The sequence below is a fragment of the Hoplias malabaricus genome, chromosome Y (assembly GCF_029633855.1).
Source record: "Hoplias malabaricus isolate fHopMal1 chromosome Y, fHopMal1.hap1, whole genome shotgun sequence".
Lineage (NCBI taxonomy): Eukaryota > Metazoa > Chordata > Actinopteri > Characiformes > Erythrinidae > Hoplias > Hoplias malabaricus.
The window spans coordinates 4778287-4806095 of NC_089820.1; the positions used below are offsets into that span (position 1 = coordinate 4778287).

The window sequence follows — 27809 nt, forward strand, 5'->3', positions numbered from 1 at the left end:
CGTGGACGTTGCTGCAGGGCCCCCTGCCTCCGTGGACGTTGCTGCAGGGCCCCCTGCCTCCGTGGACGTCGCTGCAGGGCTCCCTGCCTCCGTGGACGTTGCTGCAGGGCCTCCTGCCTTCGTGGATGTTGCTGCAGGGTCCCCTGTCTCCGTGGACGGTGTTGCTGCAGGGCCTCCTGATTTCAGGGCCCCCAGCTCCCAAGCACCTCTCTGCACTCCCTCCTGACCTCCAGGAGAAGCTTATAAGCCTCATGGCACGTCTGGAGGTCTCCTTGAAGGCGGCATCCGACGCTCCTGTCTCGGTGAACGCGGCTTCCACAGCCGCTCCTGTCTCCGTGAACGCGGCGCCCACCGCTCCTGTCTCCGTGACCTTGGCGCCTCCAGCCGCTCCTGTCCTCGTGAAAGTGGCGCCTCCAGCCGCTCCTGTCCTCGTGAAAGCGGCGCCTCCAGCCGCTCCTGTCCTCGTGAAAGCCGCGCCTCCAGCCGCTCCTGTCCTCGTGAAAGCGGCACCTCCAGCCGCTTCTGTCCTCGTGAAAGCGGCGCCTCCAGCCACTCCTGTCCTCGTGAAGGCAACTCCCTCAGCCGCACATGCCCCAGAGAAGGCGGCTTCCTCAGCCGCACATGCCCCAGAGAAGGCGGCTTCCTCAGCCGCACATGCCCCAGAGAAGGCGGCTTCCTCAGCCGCACATGCCCCAGAGAAGGCGGCTTCCTCAGCTGCACATGCCCCAGAGAAGGAGGTTTCTACGGCCGTTTCTGCCCCTGTGACTGTGGCCGTTTCTGCCCCTGTGACTGTGGCTACGGCCGTTTCTGCTCCTGTGACTGTGGCCCCGGCCGCTCTTGGTCGTGTCCATGGGACGACCCCAAGGACTTCGGGGCCGATACCCAGAACTGTGCCCAGGCTGGTTCCTCAGACTTCCCCTCAGACATTTGCCAGTCCTGGGCACCCCCATGTTATTTTGGTTCCCCTGTCTGTCCCTGTCCTAGTTCCTGTCTCTCTCCTTGTCTCTGTACCCATGTCTGCATTTGTCTCTGTCCCAGTCTCTGTCACTGTGTTCATTTCTGTCCCCGTAAATGTTCTGGTCCCTGTTCCCTTGTCAAGTCCTGTCCATTCCCTTTTGCAACCCTCTGTCCGGTCTCCTGTCCAGTCCCAGCACCCAGCCTCTGTCCAGTCACATACCCCTGTCCAATCTTCTGTCTCCGGTTCTGTCCTGTCCTCAGTTATGTCCACTTTTTCGTCACCAGTCTTTGCTCCTGTTCGGTCCCAGCACCCAGCCCCAGTCCAGTTACCTGTCTTGTCCCAGGTCCAGTCTCATGTCTCTGCTCCTGTGCTGCCTCAGTCCCCGTTTCAACCCTCTGTCCTGTCTCAAGTCCCGTCTCCTGTCCAGTCCCCTTTTCAACCCTCTGTCCTGTCTCAAGTCCCATCTTCTGTCCGTTCCCAGCACCCAGTCCTGTCACCTGTCCTGCCTCATGGCCAGTCCCCGTATCCGCCCAGTGTTCAGTCACCTGTTTTGCCTCCGTTCCAGTCCCCTGTTCTGTCTTCTGTCCAGTCCTTGTTCCCTTCTAGTGCCTTGTCCAATGTTAAGCACCCCGTCCAGTCTCATTTGTCCACTCCCATCCAGTCTCATGTAACCATTCCCGTTCAGTCTAGTCCTTTCCAGCCCCAGGTCCCGTCCCCTGTTAGTCCAGTCTTCTGTCCTCACTCAAGTTCTGTCTCCAGTCCATTCTCTTCGTTTCAGTGCTTTGCCACCCGTCTATAGTTCTTTCGTGTCTCCGTTTCTAGTTTCTTCACTGGTTGCTCCCCTTTGTGAGTCTTCTGTTCTGTCTAGAGTCTAGTCTTTTGTCTCCAGCTCCATTTCCTGTGTCTGTTCCCGTCCTGTCCTGAGTCCTGTCTCCCACGGTTCCTTGTCTTAGTCTGTCTTGTTTTCCGTGCTCCCTCCTGTGCCTGCTTCTGGGGGGTCTAGGTTACGCACCCCAGGAGTTGCGCATTCAGGAGGGGGCATCTGTCACGCCCTCGTCTCGTCATGTCTGTTTTCTCTATCTCAGCACATGGCTTTGTTTTGTTGTCGTTCATGCCCCGCCTTTGTTCCGCCTCCTTGTTTTAACCCTCGTTATCCATTTCAGGTGTTTCTTGTTTGTTGTTGTATTTAAGCCCCCTTGTCTCACGCCCTCTTGTCGAACATTGCACCTTTGTTTCGTCGTGTTCCCAGTCAGGTCATGTCGTTTTGTGTCATTCTCGTTCTCGTTCTCCTAGATTCCAGTTCCCAGTCTCGTTGTTGTGCTTACTTTGTTTAGTGTTATCTAGTCAGTCTGTCTCTGCAGTTTCCCCGTGTCTAGTTTAGCCTGCTTGGCTCCCTGTTTGTTTTCCTTCTGTTAATGTTTCTTTGTTTTGTTATTATTCGTTATTAAAGTTTGTTGTGTTTTAGCGAGTGCATCCGCCTCAGTCAGTCCGCACCCTTCGAGCCTAACAGATGGACTGCAGTAACAAAACTAGTGGGGCAGTGAAAAATGCAGGTGGCAGGGAGAAAAGCAGATAGGAGGTTAATTTAAGTTATTTAGGTGAGATCTTTAGCATCAGTTGTAGCATAATCGTTTGTATAATCGTTCGTACTATAACCTGATAATCTTTTACATTTGAAGTTCTGTAGTTAATGAATTTGCATGCATAAGCAGTTTTACACTTTTTCGTTAAATATTTTAATATAATTTTAAAGAAAATATATTGAAGAGTACAGAACATATATATATATGTTTAATTATAGAGCTGGAATTCAACAAGGAGTACAACTGAGGTGACTACACTTGAGTTTCTTTCACTACACTGCACGTCCTGAAGGCCCCTGTTGTCCAGGCTGCCAGAGATGAGGATACGGCTGATATTTCCATCATTGTTGAGGGCAGTGAGGTATTGACAAAGTGTGACAACACAGCAGAGGCTTGCAAACTGTTGATGAAACTTATGTATGCCATGAATAAGTGTTAAATGTGTACTTCCACACATTTGAGGAAACTCAAATAAATTTAAAGTACCCTAATTTATGTACTCCGCTAAGACCATATAACAAAACGCTTAAAAATCCAAAAATATTTCACCAGTAGGTTTGGAAAAGTAATTTAAAGCGTTTTGTTATATGGCCTTAGTGGAGTACATAAATTACATATTTTTAAAGAAAAGTCTGAATGTAAATGGCAGTTCTTAGGGTGTAAAACCAATTATTTCTTTGAAAAACAGTATTTAATTGCATTTAGGAAATCATGACACTGCCAATTTCAAGTTTCAGTGCCAGTTACAAATGTATTTTCTATTTATTGATTTTATGTACTGTTTGTATACATTGCAATTACTGTATATTTACATTGTTTCAAGGTTGTATGAAAGGCATACTTACTAATATTACATTGTCAGATATGTTGTCATTGTGGTGGTACCCTAAATTGTACATATTTGTACATTTAATTAGGGAACATAATTATATTATAATTGTATAATTATAATGTATAATTGTATGTATAATTTAATATAATAATGAAATATTACAAGCATGTATCTCTCCCTCTGGAGAAGAGAATGCAATGTATCTTTAAGGAACAAAACTGGACTTTTAAACACTTGTACCTTTAGTGACCAATAATGTACCTTTTTTCTGAGAGTGTAAGTTATTTAATAAAGCAATAATTTCACCATGAACCTGATTCTAACTTTTTCTGAGGGAAGGGAGGGTGGTGGTGGGGGTCGGTTGTTGGGGCTTGGGGGGGGGTGTATTAACTATTACAACCGACAATGAGCCAGATCTGGGCAGAGACTGGCACTTATGGCTTATGGCGTGCTTCTGGCTAAAACTTGGCCGAGACAATGCAGACTCTGCATGCCGGCAACGGCCCGAGTGTTTTTGTTCTGGCGTGTGTGATTCGGCCCGAGTGTGGGCCGCTACAATTTGGACATGATTTAGAAACACTGTATCATGCAATGTCTACAAAAGGCAATAAAATAAATAAATGTATACATAAATAAAATTACTTTAGTGATAATATAAAAAGCAACAACGTACCTATGTAAAACTAATATGCTGAAATCTACAGTATATTTTTCTATATATTGAGAACACCTGTAAGCATACTGACTCTGAAAATAATTTTGCCAAGAAGAGCTTTTTATTTACTTTTTAATTTCATTAGCCCTATTAGTAAAGTCTATTTTAATACATGTAAAGTATGACTACTCAGGTAATGTTGGTTTCATATTTGCATATTCAGATTTCTTTCTTCATTAGTTCTCAAATGGTGCATGCAAATGAGTTAATACTTGCAAAGTATTGTTTTTGGGATCCAAGACAAACAACTACAACTCAGTTTATGTCAGAAATGTTTGCCATTTAAAAAACATGAAATAAATTGTTTTCTATGGGCTGCCATCTCCGCGAGAGCTAAGGGACCATTTACAAGCTACATTACACTGTAAAAACGAAGGTGATGAACCACACACATGACATACACTACATCTCTTACGTTGGTAAGAATAAATTAAGTAATAAATTAATACGTTTTTAAGAATAAATTTCAATAGTATTTGATTACTTAATGATATTGTTTCTAAACAAGTTGTATTTGATCAAGTACCACCCACATGACATACTATACCTCTTATTTAGGTAAATTTAAACATTGCTGGCCCATGGTGATGAGTTTTTGAGTATAAATTTCAATAGTATTTGATCATTTGATGATATTGTTTCTAAACAAGTTGTATTTAATCAAGTACAACCCACATGACATACTACACCTCTTATTTTGGTCATTTTAACCATTACTGGCCCATGGTGATGAGTTTTTGAGAATAAATTTCAATAACTTTGGAACCTTTGATGATATTGTTTGTAAACAAGTTGTATTTAATCAAGTGTCACCCACATGACCTACTACATCTCTTATTTTGGTCAATTTAACCATTACTGGCCCATGGTGATAGATTTTTCATTATAAATTTCAATAGTTTCTGAACCTTTGGAATTTTCATTGCAAAACAAGTTGTATTTGATCAAGTGCCACCCACATGACATACTACACCTCTTATTTTGATCAATTTAACCATTACTGGCCCATGGTGATTGATTTTTCATTACAAATTTCAATAGCTTTGGAAGCTTTGACGATGGCAGCAGCCCATAGAAAACAATATATTTCGTGTTTTTTAAATGGCAAACATTTCTGACATGAACTGAGTTGTAACTGTTTGTCTTGGATCCCAAAAACAATACATTGCAAGTATTAACTTATTTCCATGCACCGTTTGAGAACTATTGAAGAAAGAAATCTGAATATGCAAATATGAAACCAACTTTACCAGAGTACAGTCATACTACTCCGGTAAAGTTGGTTTCATATTCGCATATTCATACTTCCTTGTGCTAAACAAGCTTGTTTTTAGAAACTCTGTATTAACACAATATGATGGAGGATGTGTAAATTTGAAAGTAATATTCAAGCAAATTCAGTTGGTTCTCAGACGTCTGCTTGCTAGCTGTTTCTGTCAGTAAATTCTTAAATAAATAGTTTTAGCAGGCGACATATCAAACAATGTTAAATGTGGAAAGTTTTATTTTAAATGGCGAATGTTAAAACTGCAGTACTGAATTATGTACAAGAGAAAACTGGAACGCTTACCATTGCAACTTGATGTAACCACTGAGTTGGGAATTACTGCACCTAGCAAATATTTTTTTTAATCAAAATACTTGTGAGCTTGAAAACAAACACTGATTTCTATAAAACCGCAAAAATAAACGTATTATTATTATTATTATTATTATTATTATTATTATTATCTGTATGCAGGGGTTACTTTTTCCAGTTGAATGAAGGGTCCTGGTTTAGTATAAAATAATAATAATAATAATAATAAAAATAAAAATGTATAGAACCATAAAACACAATATGAAAAAAAAAGAAATAATGAACAATAACGTCATGTTATAACTAGCATGGGACCATATATGTACATTGCTCAATGTACCATGAATGACTTTCTATAATGTCATGTTATAACCAGCAAAGGACCATATATGTACATTGCCCAATATATACCCTGAATGTCATTCTTATAACGTCATGTTATAACCAGCAGAGGACCATATATGTACATTGCTCAATGTCACCTCAATGTTATTCTATAATGTCATGTTATAACCAGCAGAGGACCACATATGTACGTTGCTCAATGTACCCTGAATGTTGTTCTTATAACGTCATGTTATAACCAGCAGAGGACCACATATGTACGTTGCTCAATGTACCCTGAATGTTGCCAAAACCCTCCTAGTGCCAAACAAAACTTCATAACTCAAAAAATGTATTTTCAGACAATGTCAAGTTTACATGTGTTAGAAAGAGGAAATTTCTGTACCATTTCAAATATAAATAAAGTCTGTAGGTGAAAGTATAAGGAAGTTATGGCTAAATGTTCTGCTAAAAATTGAATATCGAAAAACTGTCAAGCATATTCATTTCAATGAATTCCTATGGGAGCGTATGCACCCTCCAAACAAATGTTGAGCCACTCCGAAAACACATTGAACTCTAAGGGAGCCAAAACCCTCCCTAGTGCCAAACAAAAAAATCATAACTCAAAAACTGTATTTTGAAAAGTCTCGAGGTGAATGTATAAAGAACTTATGGTGAAACGTTTGGCTGAAAAGCGAAAAAATGGTTTTTAGGAAGAAAAGTTAGAGTCTGATGACATCACGCACTCTAGCCATCCCCCATTCAAATGAATGGAGAGATTTTCAAAGACGGATAAAACGGGACGAAAGAGTGCAGGAGGTCCGGTGCGCCCGGGTCCGACCATCTGAAATCTCATATCCGTAGCTTGAAAATTGACAAGAGTTAGAGCAATTTGAAAATTAATTCCATAGAAATGACCGGGGAAAAACGGAGCAAAAAAAGATTTTCCTGGTAGAGCAGAGTCAATAACTCGAAAACTGTGGGACTAATTAGAGGAATCACGGAATAATAATAATAATAAGAAGAAGAAGAACAATATATTGCGCTGCAGCAGGCGCAACATAATTAGGGTAAGACTCCACAAAATATTAGTGATGCTGTGTGTGTGTGTGTGTGTGTGTGTGCGTGTTTTTACAAATCTCGCTCGCCTTTATTTTTATGTTGACTCTAATTTAATGCTGTTACAACTTAAATAAAAATGTTAATTTAATAAACTGAAGGTTAGGGTTAGGATGATTTGTCATTTTTTAAGGAATGAATACACAAATAATTGGGGCCACAATAATTTTTTTAATGTATCCAACTTGAGAATTACATGTAAAAATATATATCATAAATTCTAAGTGTAGTGATTTTTGGGGTTTGTTTTGTTACATCACAGGCTTTGAAGAATTTCCATCTGAGCCACAATTAGTCCTCAGTACATTTTCTATTTACCAAAAAATATAAACTGCAGAGTACAACTGCTACTTACACTAAACTGTTTTGTATACATTAATTACTTTATTGTTAGATACTTATTAGATAAGAGATTAAAAAAGATTAAAAAAGAACTTTAACAATAATTTTCATAAAGGTAATTGAAATGCCACAGAAAAACAAATCAGTAGACATCAGAGAATTGTTGTAAATTTTATTGCAATGGGAACATTTCTCACACTGCACAGTGCAGCTCTCTTTTGCTGAATATGCTTCTGTATTTTCCCACTGTTGTGTGTAGGGGATGTGATGCATTGTCTGTAATGGTGAGCACTTTACAGAGTGTCCGTTTTTCTGACCTCCAATGTGTCTAGTTTGACACCTACAACAGAGCAAGCATTTGTATCAGTTTGTCCGCTTGATTCACTGCATTTTGTTAATGCTGTTGCCCCAGCACACAACAGCACAGAATACTACGGCCTAGTGAGATGCTTTCTTGGCTGCAGCTAGTTGAAGATGTACAAAAGGGTTCCACACAGTTTCTCAGCACATAGATTTCTAGTCCTGCAGCTTCTGGTTTCTTTAGCTTCTTTCTTCACTTGGTTAGCAGTAAATGTTTGCGACATGCTGATCCTCTCCCAGCAATTGTCCAACATCTAGGGTAAAGTTTCCCAGGCATCTATCAGCTGTTACTACAGTATATCTGAGCTAACTGCCTACTGATACCCCTGTTTAAAGAATAGACTTAGGATGAGAACAAACATTTGGCCATAGTGTGTATTTTCCCAGACTTTTCCCAAGTCCAAATATATGATGGCTGGTAAATCCCTCACAGCACTGTTTGGTTTGCACTTTGGTAGACCTTTGTGTAAAAACTATGACCTCAGCACAGTAAAAGGGATTTGTCTGAGTATGAATGGGAAAATATTTATTTGAACATGACATCAGCAAAATGGCTGCCAATGTAAAGATTTGGCTGAGACTTTAGTCTGTCGTCACAGTGTCTTTGTTCACCTATCAGGAACAACAGTGGAATGTCTTTGAACTTTAAGATGCCTTAGACAGCAGTTTCAATATATTCTTTACTGGTCACTGCAGTGGAGTTTTAACTGAATGGGATGAATATTTGTGTTGAATCTCATCATGAAGAATTATAGGTCAGTGTATAAGAGTAGGTTAATATCTTGGATTTATTAATGTAATGTCAGTATTAACATGTCAAAGGTTTGTGGTTATACGTAATTGTGGTCAGTCCATTTATTTAATAACTGCAATGCTTATTAATCACTGCTGTCTGGCAGGTTTACAGAAGAAAGCAAAATATTTATTGTGTTGAATGTAAACTTTATCTTTAGATATTTTGGAGCATTTAAGTAGGTCCATTAATCATTAAAGTAGTTACAAACCCCTGACTGGGCAAGAACCCTACACTACACCTCACAGGTCCAAAAACACTCCAAATAATACACTCACCTTAGCATTCATTGTCCTCCATAATTCAAATCTGGCCAATGCGGTATGTTAATATGCAAATATATTAAGTGACATAAAAAATAGCCAGTTTCCTTTGCCTTGTCATATCACTCTCTTTCTCTCTCTCTCTCTCTCTCTCTCTCTCTGTCTGTCTGCCTGAAAGATTGCCTTTATTGAGAAAGGTGAGAATGTGGAGGGTCTCTCCAAGGAATGGGGGTTCCACACCTCTGATGTCATACAGCTTGAGCAGCAGTGAGTAACGCAATCTCTTCAAGAAAAAAAAGTATACAGAGTCCTGTGCAAAAAAGTTGGCACCTGATATGTTAAACACATTGCTGTCCAAAGAGACACATGCAACTACAAAATATTCCTTTAATAGAAGGAAAAAAACATTTTAACTTTTAATGTAATTCAATGTAATCCAATTTAATTCTAAGTAATTTTGTTAATTGTAGTTTACTAATGATTTACAAATATACAAAAATTGAGAGATGTGTAGAGTGAAAAAATATAAACAGATTTTTTTCTGAAAGTATTGACATTTTTAAAAAATGTAATTAAAAACAAAAGTTTGTACTCATTCTTTTGAATTTTAACTGGCAAAGAAACAATTTCCAAACTTTTACTGAACATCTTGATTGTATTTTTCCAGTATGAATACATTTTATATTTGATCCAAATGCATTTTGTTTGCCACTGTTTGTTGTCACCATTTCTTTTATTTACACTTTTTATTTATTTTGGAACTGAGAGTGACACACTGTTACAGTTTTGCCAGTGGGGGTTGGTACAGCCTTAGTCACCAGGGAGACCAGTGTGGATATACAGTTGTTGAAGAATGGTATGGCTGTAAAGCTGGCTTGGAGGGGACTGGGTCTTGGACGCCAGACTTTACTGATGAACATTCCGGAGGTGTCTGTGGGCTTAATTCAGTGAAACACTGATGAGGGGAGGTGCCTACCTGATGACCCCTGTGAAGAGTTACCAGTACAGTGGCTAGGTTTGGTACAAAAGGGCTCTGTCCAATGAATAACCTTCTGTTTAAGGTGTAGCTGGTTGCTGATAGGATCATAAATGGCCATATCTTCCATATTGGTTTGGGTTAGGATTTAATTGGCCAAAGAATACAGGAATGTTGTGGGTGCAGGTAGGAAACGAGTGGGGTAGGATATTTACATCTTAATCAGTGTATAATTATTAGAACTTCATAATTACTAAACATGTTAAAAATTACTGTCACGCCCTCGTCTCGTCATGTCTGTTTTCTCTATCTCAGCACATGGCTTTGTTTTGTTGTCATTCATGCCCGGCCTTTGTTCCGCCTCCTTGTCTTTACCCTCGTTACCCGTTTCAGGTGTTTCTCGTTTGTTGTTGTTGTATTTAAGCCCCCTTGTCGAACATTGCACCTTTGTTTCGTCGTGTTCCCAGTCAGGTCATGTCGTTTTGTGTCATTCTCGTTCTCCTAGATTCCAGTTCCCAGTCTCGTGGTTGTGCTCGAGCCTAACAATTACATTAAAAATACTTGGAATGACACTTTATAACGATGTATTACAAAAACTAAACAAATATTTAGATTGTTATGTCAACACAATGTAATTTACTTCATGTACATGACCAGTGATATCTAAAAATTCTTCACACAGGTTTTCATTATTTTTGATCATTGATTATTATAATTTTTATTTTATATATGGGACCTTTGAAGATTACTCACTCAGTCACATCTAACAGAAATTATCTCAGGGGGTGCAAAGAGATGGTGTTCTTGTCAAACCCTTTGCTTAGGTCTCGAAAACCATTGAAAAGACTTGTATACATGTCTCTTTAGTGAGTTCCTGATGCCAGGGTTGGTGGACACACACATCCATGCCTCTCAGTACAGTTACTCTGGCACTGCTCTGGATCTACCACTTCTGGACTGGCTCAACACCTACACATTCCCTGTGGAGTCCAAATACAAAGACCTGGACTTTGCCAAGGATGTCTACACAAAAGTAGTGGTTAGTAGCAATTACATAAGTACTTATAGTGATCCCAGTAAACAATTAGCCGTTGATTCAAAGTTGAAATAACGTAATGACTGCCACCCAATCAACGTTCTCATAAGGTTGAAAATGAAAGTTGAAAAGACGTCCAAACACATACATTGAAAAGACGACTATTAGACGTATTTTGGACGTCCATTGACGTTATTAATTGGTCCCGAAATAAATTACTTGTATAAAACGCGTTTTGGACGTCCACTGACGTTATCAATTGGTCACCACTTAACTAACTTATTAAGATGGATTTTGGTCCATTGACGTTTAAAATATGTCCTTGACGGACAGACTACTTTTAGACCTATTTTGAACGTCCAGGGACATTCCTTGTTTACTGGGATAGTCCTATTAAATAAAAATGTGAAAAATAACATGTTTAATGTGGAATGATGACTACTTGTTTTACCTGATCAGTACAAGGTAGGTGATTCTCACTAAGTGGCCACTAATCAGATATACAATGCTGGTGTCTGATACAGTGTCCATTGAGTGGAAGTATAAACAGTTTTTTATGTAATGGCCAGAGAAAATAATATTTTTATCACACATATCTCTTGCTCATTTTTTTAATTTTTTATAGAGAAGAACTCTTTGCAATGGCACCACAACAGCGTGTTACTTTGCCACTATACACACAGATGCCTCACTGCTACTTGGACAAATAGCAGGTAACTTCCAGACAAACACACAAAAGTTTTAACCTTTAACCCTTTGGAGACTATCCATTGAGTAACAGTGCATTTTCATGTTTGATTTGTTACGAAAGAAGCACCAGTGCTTGTACTTTTGTCCAGGAGAGAACTGTCATTTAAGCTGAACTGTCTTTTAATCTGTTAGATCTTGGATGTTCAACCAATATGACCAAAAATGTGTAACCCCTGTATAATGAGTACATTCAGCTACTTGAATATGCACACCCTTTGAATATAAATATTAATTGTATACATAGAGTTTATATACTCTCCATAGGAAAGCACTGCCAAAACACTCTGGAGCAGCACATGGGCCCAAGGCTACCTTGCTTAATGCCATGAGTCCACCTTTGTGGTATAAAGCCCTCCCTCAATAGGCTGTTGAGCCATGGAACTTAAACACTCTTGATTGCTGAAGCTCTATCCAAAACATTTACGAATGAAATATCAACAAATCAAATATCAATACCGAACTCACTATTGTTTTCATGGCAGAATGATATCAAATGCTCACAACACATAGCACAGTGTTTTCCTAGAAGAGTAGAAGAACTACATAACAGTCTGCTATTAAAAAAACACCACATTAAAATGGATTTGAAAAAAAAGGATTAAAAATGAGAAAAAAAGAACTTTTTTTCCTATTCCGCAGATGAATTTGGGCAGAGAGCTCTTGTGGGTAAAGTCTGCATGGACTGCAACAGTATGGTACCATACTATAAAGAGACACCGGAGGAGTCCATGGATGAGACAGTTCGGTTTGTTTTATTTGGATGATTCAGGGAATGGTTATGTGGTATTGGCTGGACAGTAACATCCATAGATATTGTGGTATAGTATATATAACACTACTGCCCTCCACATAGCAGAGTGGGATTCAATTCCCTGCTCAGACAGGAACGCCATGTTATACTAGTAAGAGTCAGTGGGCAAGACTAGATTTGCCTGCATCTGTAACATGACTGAAATTATAAGTCAAACTGAAAATAAGTCAAACAGTGTAAATGTAAAAAGTAGATGTTTATATATACTATAGAAGAATAGAAGGTGGCAAAACCAATAGACTTATCAGCTAACGCTGATGACAACAACACTAAGAGTTCAACTTTCCAAAATTTGAAAGCAGCTGCAGTTGATTATTTTTTTATCTATAAAACCAGCTTAGAAACAAAAATGCCTCTGTTGACATAGCAACAAGCTTTTTGCAGCAAAACAACACCAATTCTGCTAAGACAACTAAGTAATTGAGTTACATTTAGAAAAATATAAAAGTGTGAATCTGGAATAATTTTTCACAAAAGTCATTGCCTTACTTATATAAGATGAATATACACACGTTCTACTTGAACCTCTTTAACCATACTAAAGGGGGACATAATTTGCGGATCTGGAGACTACCAAACCACAAATTGTTGAAGAAGTTAATCCAGTCCATTTTTGTGGTTTGCCCAAGTCAGTAACCAAACTTACAGGAACATTACAGTAGTGCTGTGTTGTTTAGTCCTTGTAAAATTATATCAATGCATGTCATGAATGTTTCATTAAAACCCCAGGGAATTGTGTTAACTTGTGGAAAAAGGTATACTATGTCCTATATATATATATATATCCATATTACAATTTTTGCAGTGATATTTGGGATCATACTTAAATATTAATTAATGAATTATAATGTGTCGATTTTATTTTCAAAAGGCTACCACTTAAATCAAATTTTCATATAAATCACATCAAATTCCATTGCTCACATTACTTTCCTTGCTTTTACAGATTCATACATGAGTTACTCAAGAAAGAGGTAAAGTACCAGACTGCTGTTGTTGAGCTCATCAAACATTAATTGTCCAAATTATGTTTGACATATTTGAATGGTTGACACCTTCTTTGTTCAATAAACCCGTTATTTCAAATATCAGTCCGGAAGGGGAAAACACTCAACAGAAAAATATAATACTGTAGTGTCCTTAGCAATTAGTTTTTCACCCACTAGACTCCGGTTGTCAGTTGGCTTAACAGAATGTAATTAACAATGAAAAATGTGGAAGTGTTCCATTCCAGCATTGTGGTGGCTGAATTCATACCAGATCCAGATCCAATGTAAAATCAAAGGCATTTAAAATATATAATATATAATAAATATTTTAACATCTTTAATGGGATTTACTTTTCCATTTATTTTTACTTCAGTAGACATAGAAAATGAAAAAAGGTCTCCAGTATTTTAATTTTAAATACAAACTAGAAAGACCAATTGATGGAACCTACAACATGCTAGGGGTGAGGGGGATGTAGGCTTAAAATAAACACACTAAGCAGGGCGTATGTCCAAAATGGTTGAAAACTGCTCTTGTAGATGCTCTAATACAGCTTTATTCAGACCTATTGAACTTTATTTACTTGGTTACAAAATGAGATTATTAACCATAATAAGTAGTCTTACATTGTGTAATTAGAACCTTTTATGCATTACTTAACTTCTGTAATCTCCAAAAGCACTTTTATAATACATTTCTTAGTAGACATCTGAGCTTGTGTCATTTTATAATTAAGCCATAATACACAAGAGGGGGTGTGCTATAATATTAGATATTGGTATATTCCATAAGCAATAGTAGTGTTTCAGCTTTTAACAAGCTGAGGAGTCCAAAGATTTACAAGGAAAATGTCCAGAGTAAAGAATTATACATTTTTAGAGTACCACAGGGTACAATACCAGCAATTTCCAAAAATTCTATATTCTTATAGAGAAAACCTGCATATTTCTTGGTTCCTATGGTATTACAATGACAAAAAAGGGACATAACTACTTGCTGAGGTTAAAACAAAAGCCACTTTACTTTATTATACTCTCATCTGCTACATTGTAAACCAAAATTTAAGTCCAATGTTTTTTAGTTTGTGTGTGTGTGTGTGTGTGTGTGCGTATGAGACAGTATGCTAATGTGAAGCCGGTGGTAACCCCTCGCTTTGCTGTTTCCTGTTCCTCCTCACTGCTCTACACCCTAGGAGAGATTGCCAAAAACAATAACCTGCACATTCAGGTATGTCACACAAATGCTTACTTCATTCTCAATGACAACTGCTTTCAGTACATCCATCCATTATCTGTAACCCTTATCCAATTTAGGGTCGCGGGGGGTCCAGAGCCTACCTGGAATCATCGGGCGCAAGGCGGGAATACACCCTGGAGGGGACGCCAGTCCTTCACAGGGCAACACAGACACACACACATTCACTCACACCTACGGACACTTTCGAGTCGCCAATCCACCTGCAACGTGTGTTTTTGGACTGTGGGAGGAAACCGGAGCACCCGGAGGAAACCCACGCGGACACGGGGAGAACACACCGACTCCTCACAGACAGTCACCCGGAGCTGGAATCGAACCCACAACCTCCAGGCCCCTGGAGCTGTGTGACTGCGACACTACCTGCTGCGCCACCATGCCGCGCTTTCAGTACACTTAATTATTTATTTTAAACAGGCAGGGGTTGCACAAAATTGCAAATTTTGTGTACATATAAAATATATCATAATTACATTTAGGTGGCACGGTGGCGCAGCAGGTAAGGACCTAGAGGTTGTGGGTTCGATTCCCACTCCGGGTGACTGTCTGTGAGGAGTGTGGTGTGTTCTCCCTGTGTCTGCGTGGGTTTCCTCCGGGTGACTGTCTGTGAGGAGTTGGTGTGTTCTCCCTGTGTCTGCGTGGGTTTCCTCCGGGTGACTGTCTGTGAGGAGTTGGTGTGTTCTCCCCGTGTCCGCGTGGGTTTCCCCCGGGTGCTCCGGTTTCCTCCCACAGTCCAAAAACACATGTTGGTTGGTGGATTGGCGACTCAAAAGTGTCTGTAGGCCTTGCGCCCAATGATTCCAGGTAGGCTCTGGACCCACCGCGACCCTGAACTGGGTTACAGATAATGAATGAATGAATAATTATATTTATTAGTATTACTGAGATTTCATGTTGATCAGGAAAACCAGATGCAGCCAACCTCTAAAACTAACCTTTGGAATTGTGGAAAAGTGTTTAATCAGATTTTTTTGGAACCGAAATTGAAAGTCTCCTCAACAAAACGAAAGCAGTATTAAAATCTAACAATATGAAAATATTAAATTTATTCTGCACATTAACTCCTTTGCATGGAAAATGAATATGTTATATTTCTGCTAGTGTTGCAAGGTACCATTTTCTCAGCTTTCGACAGTCACATTTGATTCTTCACCCACACAATGCACTTAAACAAATATAATTAGGTACCATAGTGCTGTTTTGTTTCCAGAGCCACATCAGTGAAAACAAAGAAGAGGTCAAACTGGTGCAGCAGCTTTTTCGAGACTGCAGATCCTACACAGATGTTTACCTCAAGCATGACTTGCTCACGGACAAGGTGACCAGTGTCTGATCATTCCAACAAAGTGATTCAGTGACAAAAAAAACTTAGAGATACATTTTACACTGAATAATGGCATTTCACAGACACTTTTATTCAGAGGCACTTACAATTTTATCGTGTTACAGAGGTTGATCAGTGTATTGTTAGGAGTCCAATAGCTTTTATTGGCACAGGATGGTAAATTTTACTAGGTGCATAACTGAACCCTAGTCTTATGCATAGAAGTAGTATTATTACATACAACCAACCATATACTTTTTCCACACATCTAAAGTATAAGAGCTTGTTTCAGTCATAGAGGTTTCCCTCTACTGTTGCTCCTGCTTGTTACCATTGAAGACCATGTTTAAGCACAGCTTTATCCATTTTGTTGCCTTTTCTGCAGCTAATGTTAACACACTACAGACTAGTGACATGTACCTTTTCTTTGTGATTATAAGGGGCTCTGGCAATTTTTAAACTGTGATTAGTTAGACCCTGACGACTACTGTGCCTTGCACACGGTGGTTGCTGAGGAAGTTAAATGATAATCTAAGGTTGGCTAGGCTAAAAGTTAAACCAATTAAGAGTTAAAATGATTCCTATACTACTGGAGAGACCAGTGAAGAGTGTAGGTAAAAGTGCAGCACTAAATGATACCGACCAAGGTGTGGGAATAAAGGCTGATTTGGTGAAGGCTATTAATAGCATAGATAGATCATGTCTGGCAGGGAAGTTGAATTTGTGGTGTCTGCAGTCTGGCTTACTGCTTCTGAGCTGAGGTGAGGGAACACGGGTGGCAGGCACATGAGATAGGTGTTAGGGGATTTGTAGCCAAGTCTGCCACATCCATGCTTGTGCAGTTTGGCATTAGGGCCTGGAAACTAAGGGCAGCTGTGAACGAGTTATCAGAAACAGCTGAAAGGCCTAGTCAGTGGTTGTGGAGATATATATATATATATATATATATATATATATAACAACTCAGGATATGAAGTGTTCTTTGGCTTCTAATAATTTTTTTTAATAATATAGGACAACAATGCAAAAAAAGAGAAAATTCTAAGCTTTAATTCAAGTGCCTTTATTTGGAGGGAAGAAAAAGCACACATTAAGAAATAAATCTTTTGAATGATATTATTAGTACTTTGTACAACCTCCTTTTGCCAACAAGACAGCATTTAATCTTCTAGAACTTTTCAAAAGATGTGAGAATACAGAAATACAGATCTTCCACCATTCCACTTGTGGAACAACCTCTCTAAATTGTCCAGAGTTCTGGGTCTTCTCCTATGCACTCTCCTCTTCAGCTCACCCCACAGGTTTTCTATTGGGTTGAGGTCTGGGGACTGATATGGCCATGAGAGGAGCTTGATTTTGTGCCTTGAGAACCATTTTTGAGTAGATTTGGCCACATGTTTAGAGTCATTATCTTGCTGAAAGACCCAGTGACAACCCATCTTCAGCTTTCGGGCAGAGGCCACCAGATTCTGATTCAAAATGTCCTGATATTTCAAACAGTTCATGATCCCATGTAACCTTACAAGGTTCCCAGGTCCTTTGGAGGAGAAACAGGCCCACAGCATCACCCATCCTCCCCCAAACTTAATAGTGGGCATGAGGTGTTTTTCTGCGTAATCATCCTTGGTGTCACGCCAGACCCACTTAGAGTGTTTGTTGCCAAAAAGCTCTATCTTGGTCACATCTGACCAAAGCACATGGTCCCAGTTAAAATCCCAGTACCACTTGGCAAACTCCACCTGTTTACGCTTATGAATATAACTCAGAAAAAGCTTTCTCCGTGCATGCCTCCCAAACAGTTTGTTGTCATGTAGATGGCACCTGATGGTTGTTTGGGAGACCTCATAACCCCAAGATGCTACCATTTGATTCAATTCTCTTACTGTGAGCTTTGGAGAACTTTTTTACTTCTCTTACCATCCTTCTCACTGTGCGTGGTGGCAAGATACACTTGAGTCCTCTTCCAGGCTTGTTTGTCCCAATTCCAGATGTTTTGAAATTTTTGATGATTGCTCTGACTGTAGATAAGGGCATCTGCAGGTTAGTGGCTATTTTCTTGCTGCCATTGCCTCGTTTATGAAGGTAGACACATATCTGCCTTACTTGAATAGTGTGTTCTCTTGTCTTTCCCATGTTTAAGAGTGAGTAAGAGAAATAGGCCTCTGTGTAACACCATATTTATACCCCAGTGAAACAGGAAGTGATGAATTACTAATTAAAGGTTCCTAGATACTTTGATCCACTTTATACATCCATCCATTATCTGTAACCGCTTATCCAATTTAGGGTCGCGGGGGGTCCAGAGCCTACCTGGAATCATTGGGTGCAAGGCGGGAATACACCCTGGAGGGGGCGCCAGTCCTTCACAGGGCAACACAGACACATTCACTCACACCTACGGACACTTTTGAGTCGCCAATCCACCTGCAACGTGTGTTTTTGGACTGTGGGAGGAAACCGGAGCACCCGGAGGAAACTCACGCGGACACGGGGAGAACACACCAACTCCTCACAGACAGTCACCTGGAGCGGGAATCGAACCCACAACCTCCAGGTTCCTAAAGCTGTGTGACTGCGACACTACCTGCTGCGCCACCGTGCCGCCCCCACTTTGTACACTACAGCAGAAATGACATAAATGGTTCAAATACATTTATTTCCAAGAAATTGTTAAGGGTGCCAATAATTGTGGAACAGGCAATTTTATGGGAAATAATTATTTCTTAGTCAGGATTTTTTTTTCCACTTGAGTTGAAGGTTGATTTTTTTCTAATTTTTTTTCAGAGTGAGATTATGCTTCTGCAATAAATAATTAATTTATTTTAAGGATTTTAACAAATTTTAACTAGTGATGGCAATAATTATGGAGGGCGCTGTATATATATATATAATGAGTGAGTTTGAAGAACTGTGTTTTGTTCAGATTCTCTTTAATCGCATGAATTTGTTAAACCAACAGCACACATTATTTAAAATCATTATTTAGTAATCGCTAAAACTAGGTATTGGATGATAACCTTAAATAATAACATGGACTGCCACGAGAAAAGTTAAACCAACACATTCACACACAGAATATAACACTTACTGGAATAATGTTAATTGCATTTGATTTTTTGTTGATTGTTTAGCAAATAAACACTTACTGCTCAGATAAATAGGTTTTTAAATATCATAATCTCTGGTGCCTAAAACATTTGCACAGTACTGTATGTCCTTATTATTCTCTTAGAATAGAGGCCGTTATGTATACTTTATCTTAATGTCTAATAATGATGGTTATGTTTGGCAGACGGTGATGGCTCATGGTTGCTACCTCACAGACGAGGAACTTGAGATTTTCCATGAAAAAGGAGCAGCGATCTCTCACTGTCCCAGGAGTAACATCTCGTATGTGCAGCATTTTCCTCAACCTAAAGAGATAGATTTGAATCTATGCTAGTGTTGACATAGGTCAATATACTGCACAGATACACTGTATTTCCCAAGGTCTGCAGACAATCCATGTACTTAGTGAATTAAGCTGCTTTAATGTGTGCCCACTGATCTCCACAAAAAAGCATGAAATGAAAGGGGACATTCAGGAGCAGATGCACATGAGCTTAATCCCACAATGCTCAATGCCAGGCATTGGCTGGATGAGTGAACTAGTTCTCTAACGAGATAGCGCTTCCAGCATCTAGAATAAAGCCTTTCCTAGAAGAGTAGACATTGTTAAAGCAGCAATGATGTGCAAATTTATACCCGTTTCCAATAATTCCAGGAGAAAGTTTGAATGAGCTTGTGCCCATATATTATACATAACACATAATTACATTTCTATCTTGTGTGTTTTAAAACAATGAATGATGGGCATTTGTCTGACAGTGTGAAAGCCTAGAGTGAGCATTTTACACACTAATATTATGATCGCGTGAATTCATCCATTTTTTTTTCCTGTTATTACATTCATTGGTAATGATTTGAGCACCACTGGTGACATTAAAAGTTTTGTTGCTTTTCAAAGTAAACTTTATTTATAATAATCACTGCATATTTCTGCAAATGTCATTAGTAGTTATTTGCAGAGTGAAATTTGTTGTTATTTGCAAACTTTAACCTATTTGTATTAAAATATAAACATAAGCACAATAATTTGCATTAGTGGGCAGCACGGTGGCACAACAGGTAATGTCCCTGTCACAGGGTTGTAGGTTTGAGTGCTTGTCTGTGAGGAGTTTGGTGTGTTCTCCCTGTCTCTGTATGGGTTTCCTCTGGGTGCTCAAGTTTCTTCCCACAGTCAAATACACTTGTAGGTAGGTAGATTGACTAATCAAATGTATCCATAGGTATGAGTGTGTGAGTGAATGTGTGGTACCTTATGATGGGATGGTGCTCTGTTCAAGGTGTGTTCCACTTTGCAGCCAGTCATTCTGAGTAGGCACAGGACCCACCGCATTTCCCCGAACTGGATTGTGGTTATAGACAATGAATGAATGATTTACAGTGCATTTATATATAAAATAAACAACAGTTGTGCCTTAAATTATATAGAGGTTTAGTCTCTATGAAAGACGTGCGCTTATTTTCACTTAGAAAATCAAACAAACGTCATGTGACCAGAGAAAGGTTTGCAAATAAGTGCACAGTTATATTGATCTGTAATAGATATTAAAGGACAGTTTGAAAAGGACAGAAAACTTCTGATGTAATACTTAGCTATCTCTCTCTGTCTCGCTCTCTCTCTCCAGCTTGGCCAGCGGTATGCTAAATGTTCGTAAAGTTCTAAACAACAACGTGAAGTTAGGCTTGGGCACAGGTGAGTCCTGGTACTTCATGTGTCAACTAGGACACTGCAAACCCCCAGCATAACATCTTTGTCAAACAATACATTAAGAAAGTATTTGAGTTGTCTAAACATCAGCCCTGTCATCAAGAGATTGCCCGTTAGATTCCCAGTAATGCCACTGTCATCCACTAGCATAGTTTGCTCTTTTTCTGGGTGTGTAGGATGGCCTTCCTCTCCCCCTGTCAGCTAACGTAAAGAACAGTTGCTTTGTCATCCAAGCATGTTAAGCTGACCATTGACATATTTGTGGCAGTTAGAATAGTCCCTAACAAGGTTTTAATGTTTTATCCTTGCTACAGATGTAGCAGGAGGATACTCCCCCTCCGTGCTAGATGCCCTTCGTAGAGCTATGGACACATCCAAGTTCCTGAGCATGCAGGATGCTCAACTTCAGACCCTTACCTTTGAGGAAGCCTTTCGTCTGGCTACGCTAGGGGGCAGTGAAGGTAAGGCCCTTATGCTTTCTTATATGTGACTTCCAGTCATGCCTTGACAACACTTTATTGCTACATCAAACATCAACTCTGCTTTGAATTTGTTGTAGTCTGCTTACAACAAAATAAAACATCCGTAACAGGCAATCACACTGAGGCAACGAATAGACGTAAGACACAAAATAAAATACTAAACACATAATACAATACACAAAACGCACAATTTCAAGTTGTTTTGGGACGATAAATTTACACATTACTTCATTTAAGTAACCATAGTTCTAACCAATCAAGTTACTTTACCCACATCTGTTAAACTTCAGTTATATCTATAAATTGTTTGGCAATTACTACCATAATTCCTATATTATTAAATTGATTTTCTTTGCGAATGTTAAATGAGAGTAACCAATGTTACTTCAAGCTTCCAAAGAGCCAGAGAAGGCAATGCTCGGGAAATACTATTTTGCACGCCTAATGACTTGATCTATTGATTCCCTTACACTTGCAGCACTCTCACTAGATGATCAGACAGGAAACTTTGAAGTGGGGAAGGACTTTGATGCTCTGCGAGTCAACATGTCTGTTCCTGGTGGTCCGGTCGATGTGTTTCCTGGACAAGGGCCCAAGGTTTGACACTTTCCTGAACATTGCTCCCATAAATGTTGCTCTTTACAGTATCTTCATGGTATTGTTGATTTTCTAAGTGAAAACATGTTCTAGGGGGGAGTAAACGTAAATTTGACAGTTTCTTTATTTGCTTTAACATACTGTGAAAAAACACCAACATAACATTTGCCATAACCTTCGTACCAGCCTGATTTTATGAGGATATTTCCCAATATTTGAATTGCTTATCTAGTACAAGTGATCCTTACATACAAATCAGGTACAGTATAATGTGGATGAATTAGAGAAACAGGTTTCAGTGTGTTCAAACTGTGTTCAGTTATTAGTCTTTCGGCTTCAGTTGATGTTTGAGTGCTGCAATGAATCTCATACATTAGTCTAACATACTGACACTGTGAATGACCTTGTGCCTCCAAAATGTATTACAGATTTTTCTGTTAATAATTCTTTACTCTGGTACTAAAGAAATCATAATGTGTTTCCATGTGTTTTCAGATCATTTTGGAGAAATTTCTTAACCTGGGTGAGAGACTTGTATTTTGTTCAGTTGCCTGCTGTATAGGCCACCAGTGGTTTCTCTGTATCCATGCACCACACTGAGTCCATCCATCCATCCATTATCTGTAACCGCTTATCCAATTCTGGGGATCGCGGGGGGTCCAGAGCCTACCTGGAATCACTGGGCGCAAGGCAGGAACACACCCTGGAGGGGACACCAGTCCTTCACAGGGCAACACAGACACACACACACTCACACCTACGGACACTTTCGAGTCGCCAATCCACCTGCCAACGTGTGTTTTTGGACTGTGGGAGGAAACCGGAGCACCCGGAGTGCCACACCTTGACACTTTCTGATTGTTTTTCCTCTTTCTATGTGGCTCTCTCTCCGTTGTTTTCCTATCTCTGCACATGGCTTTGTTTATGTTTCACTCTAGCTCCGCCTTTGTTCCGCCTCCTCATCGTTTCCCTTGTTATCCGTTTCAGCTGTTTCTTGTTAGGTTCATGTATTTAAGCCCTCTTCCCTCACTTCCTGGTATCGGTCATTTTGTTCATCTCTTTGTTTGTTTCATGGTTTCATTGTGTTTGTTTCACGCTCACGTTTCTTCGTAGTGTTTCTCGTTTGGGTTTTGTAATGTGTGATCTCTAGCTTGCCCTGTTTCCTGCTCGTTAATGTTATTTCGTGTTTCTCGTCTAGTGCGTTTGTTTTGTTATTTCTTTATTAAAATTCCGTGTTATAGCGAGTGTGTCCGCCTCCCTGAATCTACTCATCACACCACCCTGACAGAATGACCGATCCAAAGATGGACACAGCTAACACGGACTACCCCTTTAGGAGAGGTGTAATTCGCCGGACTCCTTTCCCCAGAGATCCCGTGGAGGAGGCGTTAAGGGCGGCTTCGGAGTGGAGTCAACGGCTGCAGCTCATCTCCGGTGCGGTTCATTTCCCACAAACAGAAGACTCGATTCATGAATCGAGTGATTCCTCCAGCGGGAATCGACGGAGCCGGAGGAGAGAACAGGCTCTAAACCCAGCTCCAGATAATTACCCCCTCAGGTCCGGGGAGATTTTTGGGGGGGCGTTATATACAAGGGCTGTTAGCCTCAGATCACAGGACATGGGAAATGAGGCTAACAGGGGCGCATCTCCGGAGGACCTAAGTTTAAAGTCCCTCGAGAGTGCGCCCAAACCCGTTAAATCCAAAACGCGTGCTCGGCGAGCAGCACGAGCACCTGCATTGCTGGGCGTGTCAACTCCGGTTCCTGTAAGAGCGGCACTTCCGGTAGCGCCTCTCTCCGTGCCCGCGGCACCTTCGGCCGCGCCTGTCTCCCTGAGCGCAACGCCTACGGCCGCGCTTGTCTCCATGAGCGCGGTGCCTACAGCCGCGCCTGTCTCCTTGAGAGCAACGCCTACGGCCGCGCCTGTTTCCCTGAGCGCGGTGCCTACGGCCGCGCCTGTCTTCCTCAGCGCGGCGCCTCCGGCCGCGCCTGTCTCCATGGACGACGTCGCAGATTCATCTGCCTCCGTGGACGTCGTCGCACGTTCCCCAGTCTTCGTGGACGACGGCGCAGATTCCTCTGCCTCCGTGGACGTCGTCGCACGTTCCCCAGTCTTCGTGGACGACGGCGCAGATTCCTCTGCCTCCGTGGACGTCGTCGCACGTTCCCCAGCCTTCATGTACGACGTCACAGATTCCTCTGCCTCCGTGGACGTCGTCGCACATCCTCCTGACCCCGTGGACGTCGTCGCAGTTCCGTCTGCCTCCGTGGATGACGTCGTCGCAGTTCCGTCTGCCTCCGTGGACGACGTCGCTGCAGGTTCCCCTGCCTCCGTGGACGACGTCGCTGCAGGTTCCCCTGCCTCCGTGGACGACGTCGCTGCAGGTTCCCCTGCCTCCGTGGACGACGTCGCTGCAGGTTCCCCTGCCTCCGTGGACGACGTCGCTGCAGGTTCCCCTGCCTCCGTGGACGTCGCTGCAGGGCCTCCTGTCTCCGTGAGTACGGCTCCCTTGGCCGCTTCTGCCCCTGAGACTGTGGCTCCGGCCGTTTCGAAGCCAGTGACTGTGGCTCCGGCCGTTTCGAAGCCAGTGACTGTGGCTCCGGCCGTTTCGAAGCCAGTGACTGTGGCTCCGGCCGTTTCGAAGCCAGTGACTGTGGCTCCGGCCGTTTCGAAGCCAGTGACTGTGGCTCCGGCCGTTTCGAAGCCAGTGACTGTGGCTCCGGCCGTTTCGAAGCCAGTGACTGTGGCTCCGGCCGTTTCGAAACCTGTGACTGTGGCTCCGGCCGTTTCGAAGCCAGTGACTGTGGCTCCGGCCGTTTCGAAGCCAGTGACTGTGGCTCCGGCCACTTCTGAACCTGTGACTGTGGCTCCGGCCTCAAGGACTTCGAGGCCAATCCCCAGAACTGTACCCAGGCTGGCACCTTGGACAGTCCCTCAGACTTTTGCCAGTCCTGGGCACCCTGCAGTTGTTTTTGTTCCTGTATCTGTCCCTGTTCTGGTTCCTGTCTCTGTCCTTGTCCCTGTGCCCGTGTCAGTCTTGGTCTCCGTTCTAGTCCCTGTCATTGTATTCGTCTCTATCCCTGTTAATGTCTTGGTTCCTGTTCCCCTGCCAAGCCCAGTCCAGTTTCCTGTTAGTCCTTTCCAGTCACCTGTTAAACCCTCTGTCCAATATAAGTTCCAGTACCCTGTCTTATCACGAGTCCCGTCTCCTCTTTCTACTTCTGTCCGATGTCCGTTTAAAGTCTAGTTCCTTGTTCCCTTTTTCCATCCTGAGTCTTTTCTAGTTTCGTTTTTTTTTGTCTTGTTCTTCTGGCCCCCTCCTGCGCCAGCTCCTGGAGAGTCTCGTTTTTCGCGCTCCGGGAGTTGCGCGTCTTGGGGGGGGCGTCTGTCACACCTTGACACTTTCTGGTTGTTTTTCCTCTTTCTATGTGGCTCTCTCTCCATTGTTTTCCTATCTCTGCACATGGCTTTGTTTATGTTTCACTCTAGCTCCGCCTTTGTTCCGCCTCCTCATCGTTTCCCTTGTTATCCGTTTCAGCTGTTTCTTGTTAGGTTCATGTATTTAAGCCCTCTTCCCTCACTTCCTGGTATCGGTCATTTTGTTCATCTCTTTGTTTGTTTCATGGTTTCATTGTGTTTGTTTCACGCTCACGTTTCTTCGTAGTGTTTCTCGTTTGGGTTTTGTAATGTGTGATCTCTAGCTTGCCCTGTTTCCTGCTCGTTAATGTTATTTCGTGTTTCTCGTCTAGTGCGTCTGTTTTGTTATTTCTTTATTAAAATTCCGTGTTATAGCGAGTGTGTCCGCCTCCCTGAATCTACTCATCACACCACCCTGACACGGAGGAAACCCACGCGGACACGGGGAGAACACACCAACTCCTTACAGACAGTCACCCGGAGCTGGAATCGAGCCCAACCACACTGAGTTATCTGCATAAATATGTATTTGCCTATACACTACTCTATTGTTATTATCTGTAATTTAGTAAATTGATAGTTTTTACTTAGATGTTCTGAATTGGTCTATAGGCCATGTCTAGAATTCACATACAAAGAAAGATAACTGTTTCATATAAAAACCCAACAATGTTATTTTAATGTCGTACCAGTCATTAACAATGATGTGTATGTGACATTTTTGCAGGTGACGATCGCAACATTGTTGAGGTGTTTGTGGCTGGAAGAAAAGTGGTGCCATTTACAGAACTATAGTCATTCTTTTTGAATCCTAAGAAAACCAGGCAATAACGACACACACCAGGAGCTCAGAAATGGTGATCCACAGGATGTAGCACTGGGAACTGATACAGCTGTATGAAAAAGTTTGGACACCACTGGTCAAACGATATATAAGATGCCATGACTTGCCCAAGCCATTTGGTATTTTTCCAGTGCCAATTTAAAATAAGTCTACACTCATAAATGTTTATATATGGTTTATTAATGGTAATGAATTATGGAATTAATACATTAATAGTGATAGTGAATAGTAATAGTGATAACGCATAGATAGACAGGGCACCAGAGACCTGTTTTTGCAGGATAGTGAACCCACATCCATATACACTTTTAAACCTCAGATCTTGCCAGATACTGACCATACTTTGTCTTCTCTATCAGTCAGCATGTATCCTGTTAGCACACATTTGTACACCAGGGGGTCCCGCCCTCGGCTGCCACCCAATCCACATTGCACCAGACTCGGATTACTACCTCTAAGCCTGGCCGGACACCACGAATAAAAGTCTGACCACCAGGCCCTCACCGAGGAGCCCCTCCCGCAGTCCTGGCTCCAGGGTGGGTTCTCAGTAACCCTACTCTGGGCAAGGGAAACTGTGTCCTTGTTGTTCGTTTCATCTGGGTCTTATGGATAACTTTTTATCTGGCCCATTACCTAGAACCAATTTTCCTTGGGAGACCCTACCAGGGACTGTTGCCCCTGACAACATAGCCCCTAGGCTCACATAGGCACACAGACCCCTCCACCACGTTAAGGTGGTGATCCAGGGAAGGGCTGTTTATTAAATAACCCTTTAATAAACAGGCATTTAAACCCTTATAAGCCTTTATCTTTGTAATCTTATTTTAAAAGTGATACCAGTTTGCCAATGTGTTAAATTCAGCAAATAAACAGTACATGCATATTAAAATATACATGTTTACAGGATAGCACAAACGTCTGCATACGGTCTCAGGCAGTTTGAATGTTAATGTTTCTATCTGCAATACTTTTATAGGGTTTTAATGATCATGTTCCTGATTTCCAGTTTTACTGTAGCCTCACTGTAATGACATATGATACTACAACTAATTATATTTTATTACTAAATTTCAAGATTAAAGTAGCACTTTAATCACTTTGTTTTGTATTCCAAGTCCATTTGTTTAAAGGCGGAATGATCAGATATGTTTTATTTCCTAACTTGGTGATAGATGGGGTACGAAAACCATTGAGAGTTCTAGTATATGCTCGATGACAACAATAAATATGCTAAGGCAGTTGCTTAAAATGCTTTTGCCTGTATACACACCCACTGTTTATGGTCTCTGCTTGTCTGTTCGTGCTGTGTATGACAACCGTCTATGAGCTTTTTTCTCTCTGTCTTTCAATGTACCAGACTGCCATATGCAGGTGGCACACATTGATGCATTTTGTAAGATTGAGTTTTCTAATGCACGTCACAGAATCGCCAATAGGTGGAGCTATGATCCTGTTTATCTAAGCTTGAATGAGACTGCAATGCTGAGTAATTCTAAACCAGACACGAAGACTGTAAACGCTTGGGCGGCTGGTTTACTTAAATTGAGCTTGCCTTGGGAGGCTATTTTTGGCACATACTATGGAAAAAGGCAGATTTCATCTGTTATTTCATCTATTATTTTTCATCTGTGGTTTTTGCATTG

The 27809-nt window shown here is 41.2% G+C and overlaps 1 protein-coding gene across 1 annotated transcript in view; it reads left to right on the forward strand.

Annotated features, from left to right (window-relative positions):
• LOC136679444 (guanine deaminase-like) overlaps positions 1-27399 on the forward strand; it is a 35296-nt gene extending 7897 nt beyond the window's left edge. The window contains exons 2-14 of the mRNA XM_066657959.1: positions 9050-9138; positions 10715-10886; positions 11509-11596; positions 12273-12378; positions 13391-13418; positions 14554-14661; positions 15899-16006; positions 19305-19402; positions 20743-20810; positions 21140-21286; positions 21786-21904; positions 22400-22427; positions 26050-27399. Coding sequence (XP_066514056.1) covers positions 9050-9138; positions 10715-10886; positions 11509-11596; positions 12273-12378; positions 13391-13418; positions 14554-14661; positions 15899-16006; positions 19305-19402; positions 20743-20810; positions 21140-21286; positions 21786-21904; positions 22400-22427; positions 26050-26117 — 1227 coding nt within the window. The 3' untranslated portion in view covers positions 26118-27399. The remainder of the gene's footprint in view (positions 1-9049; positions 9139-10714; positions 10887-11508; positions 11597-12272; positions 12379-13390; positions 13419-14553; positions 14662-15898; positions 16007-19304; positions 19403-20742; positions 20811-21139; positions 21287-21785; positions 21905-22399; positions 22428-26049) is intronic.
• Positions 27400-27809: the final 410 nt, after the last annotated feature.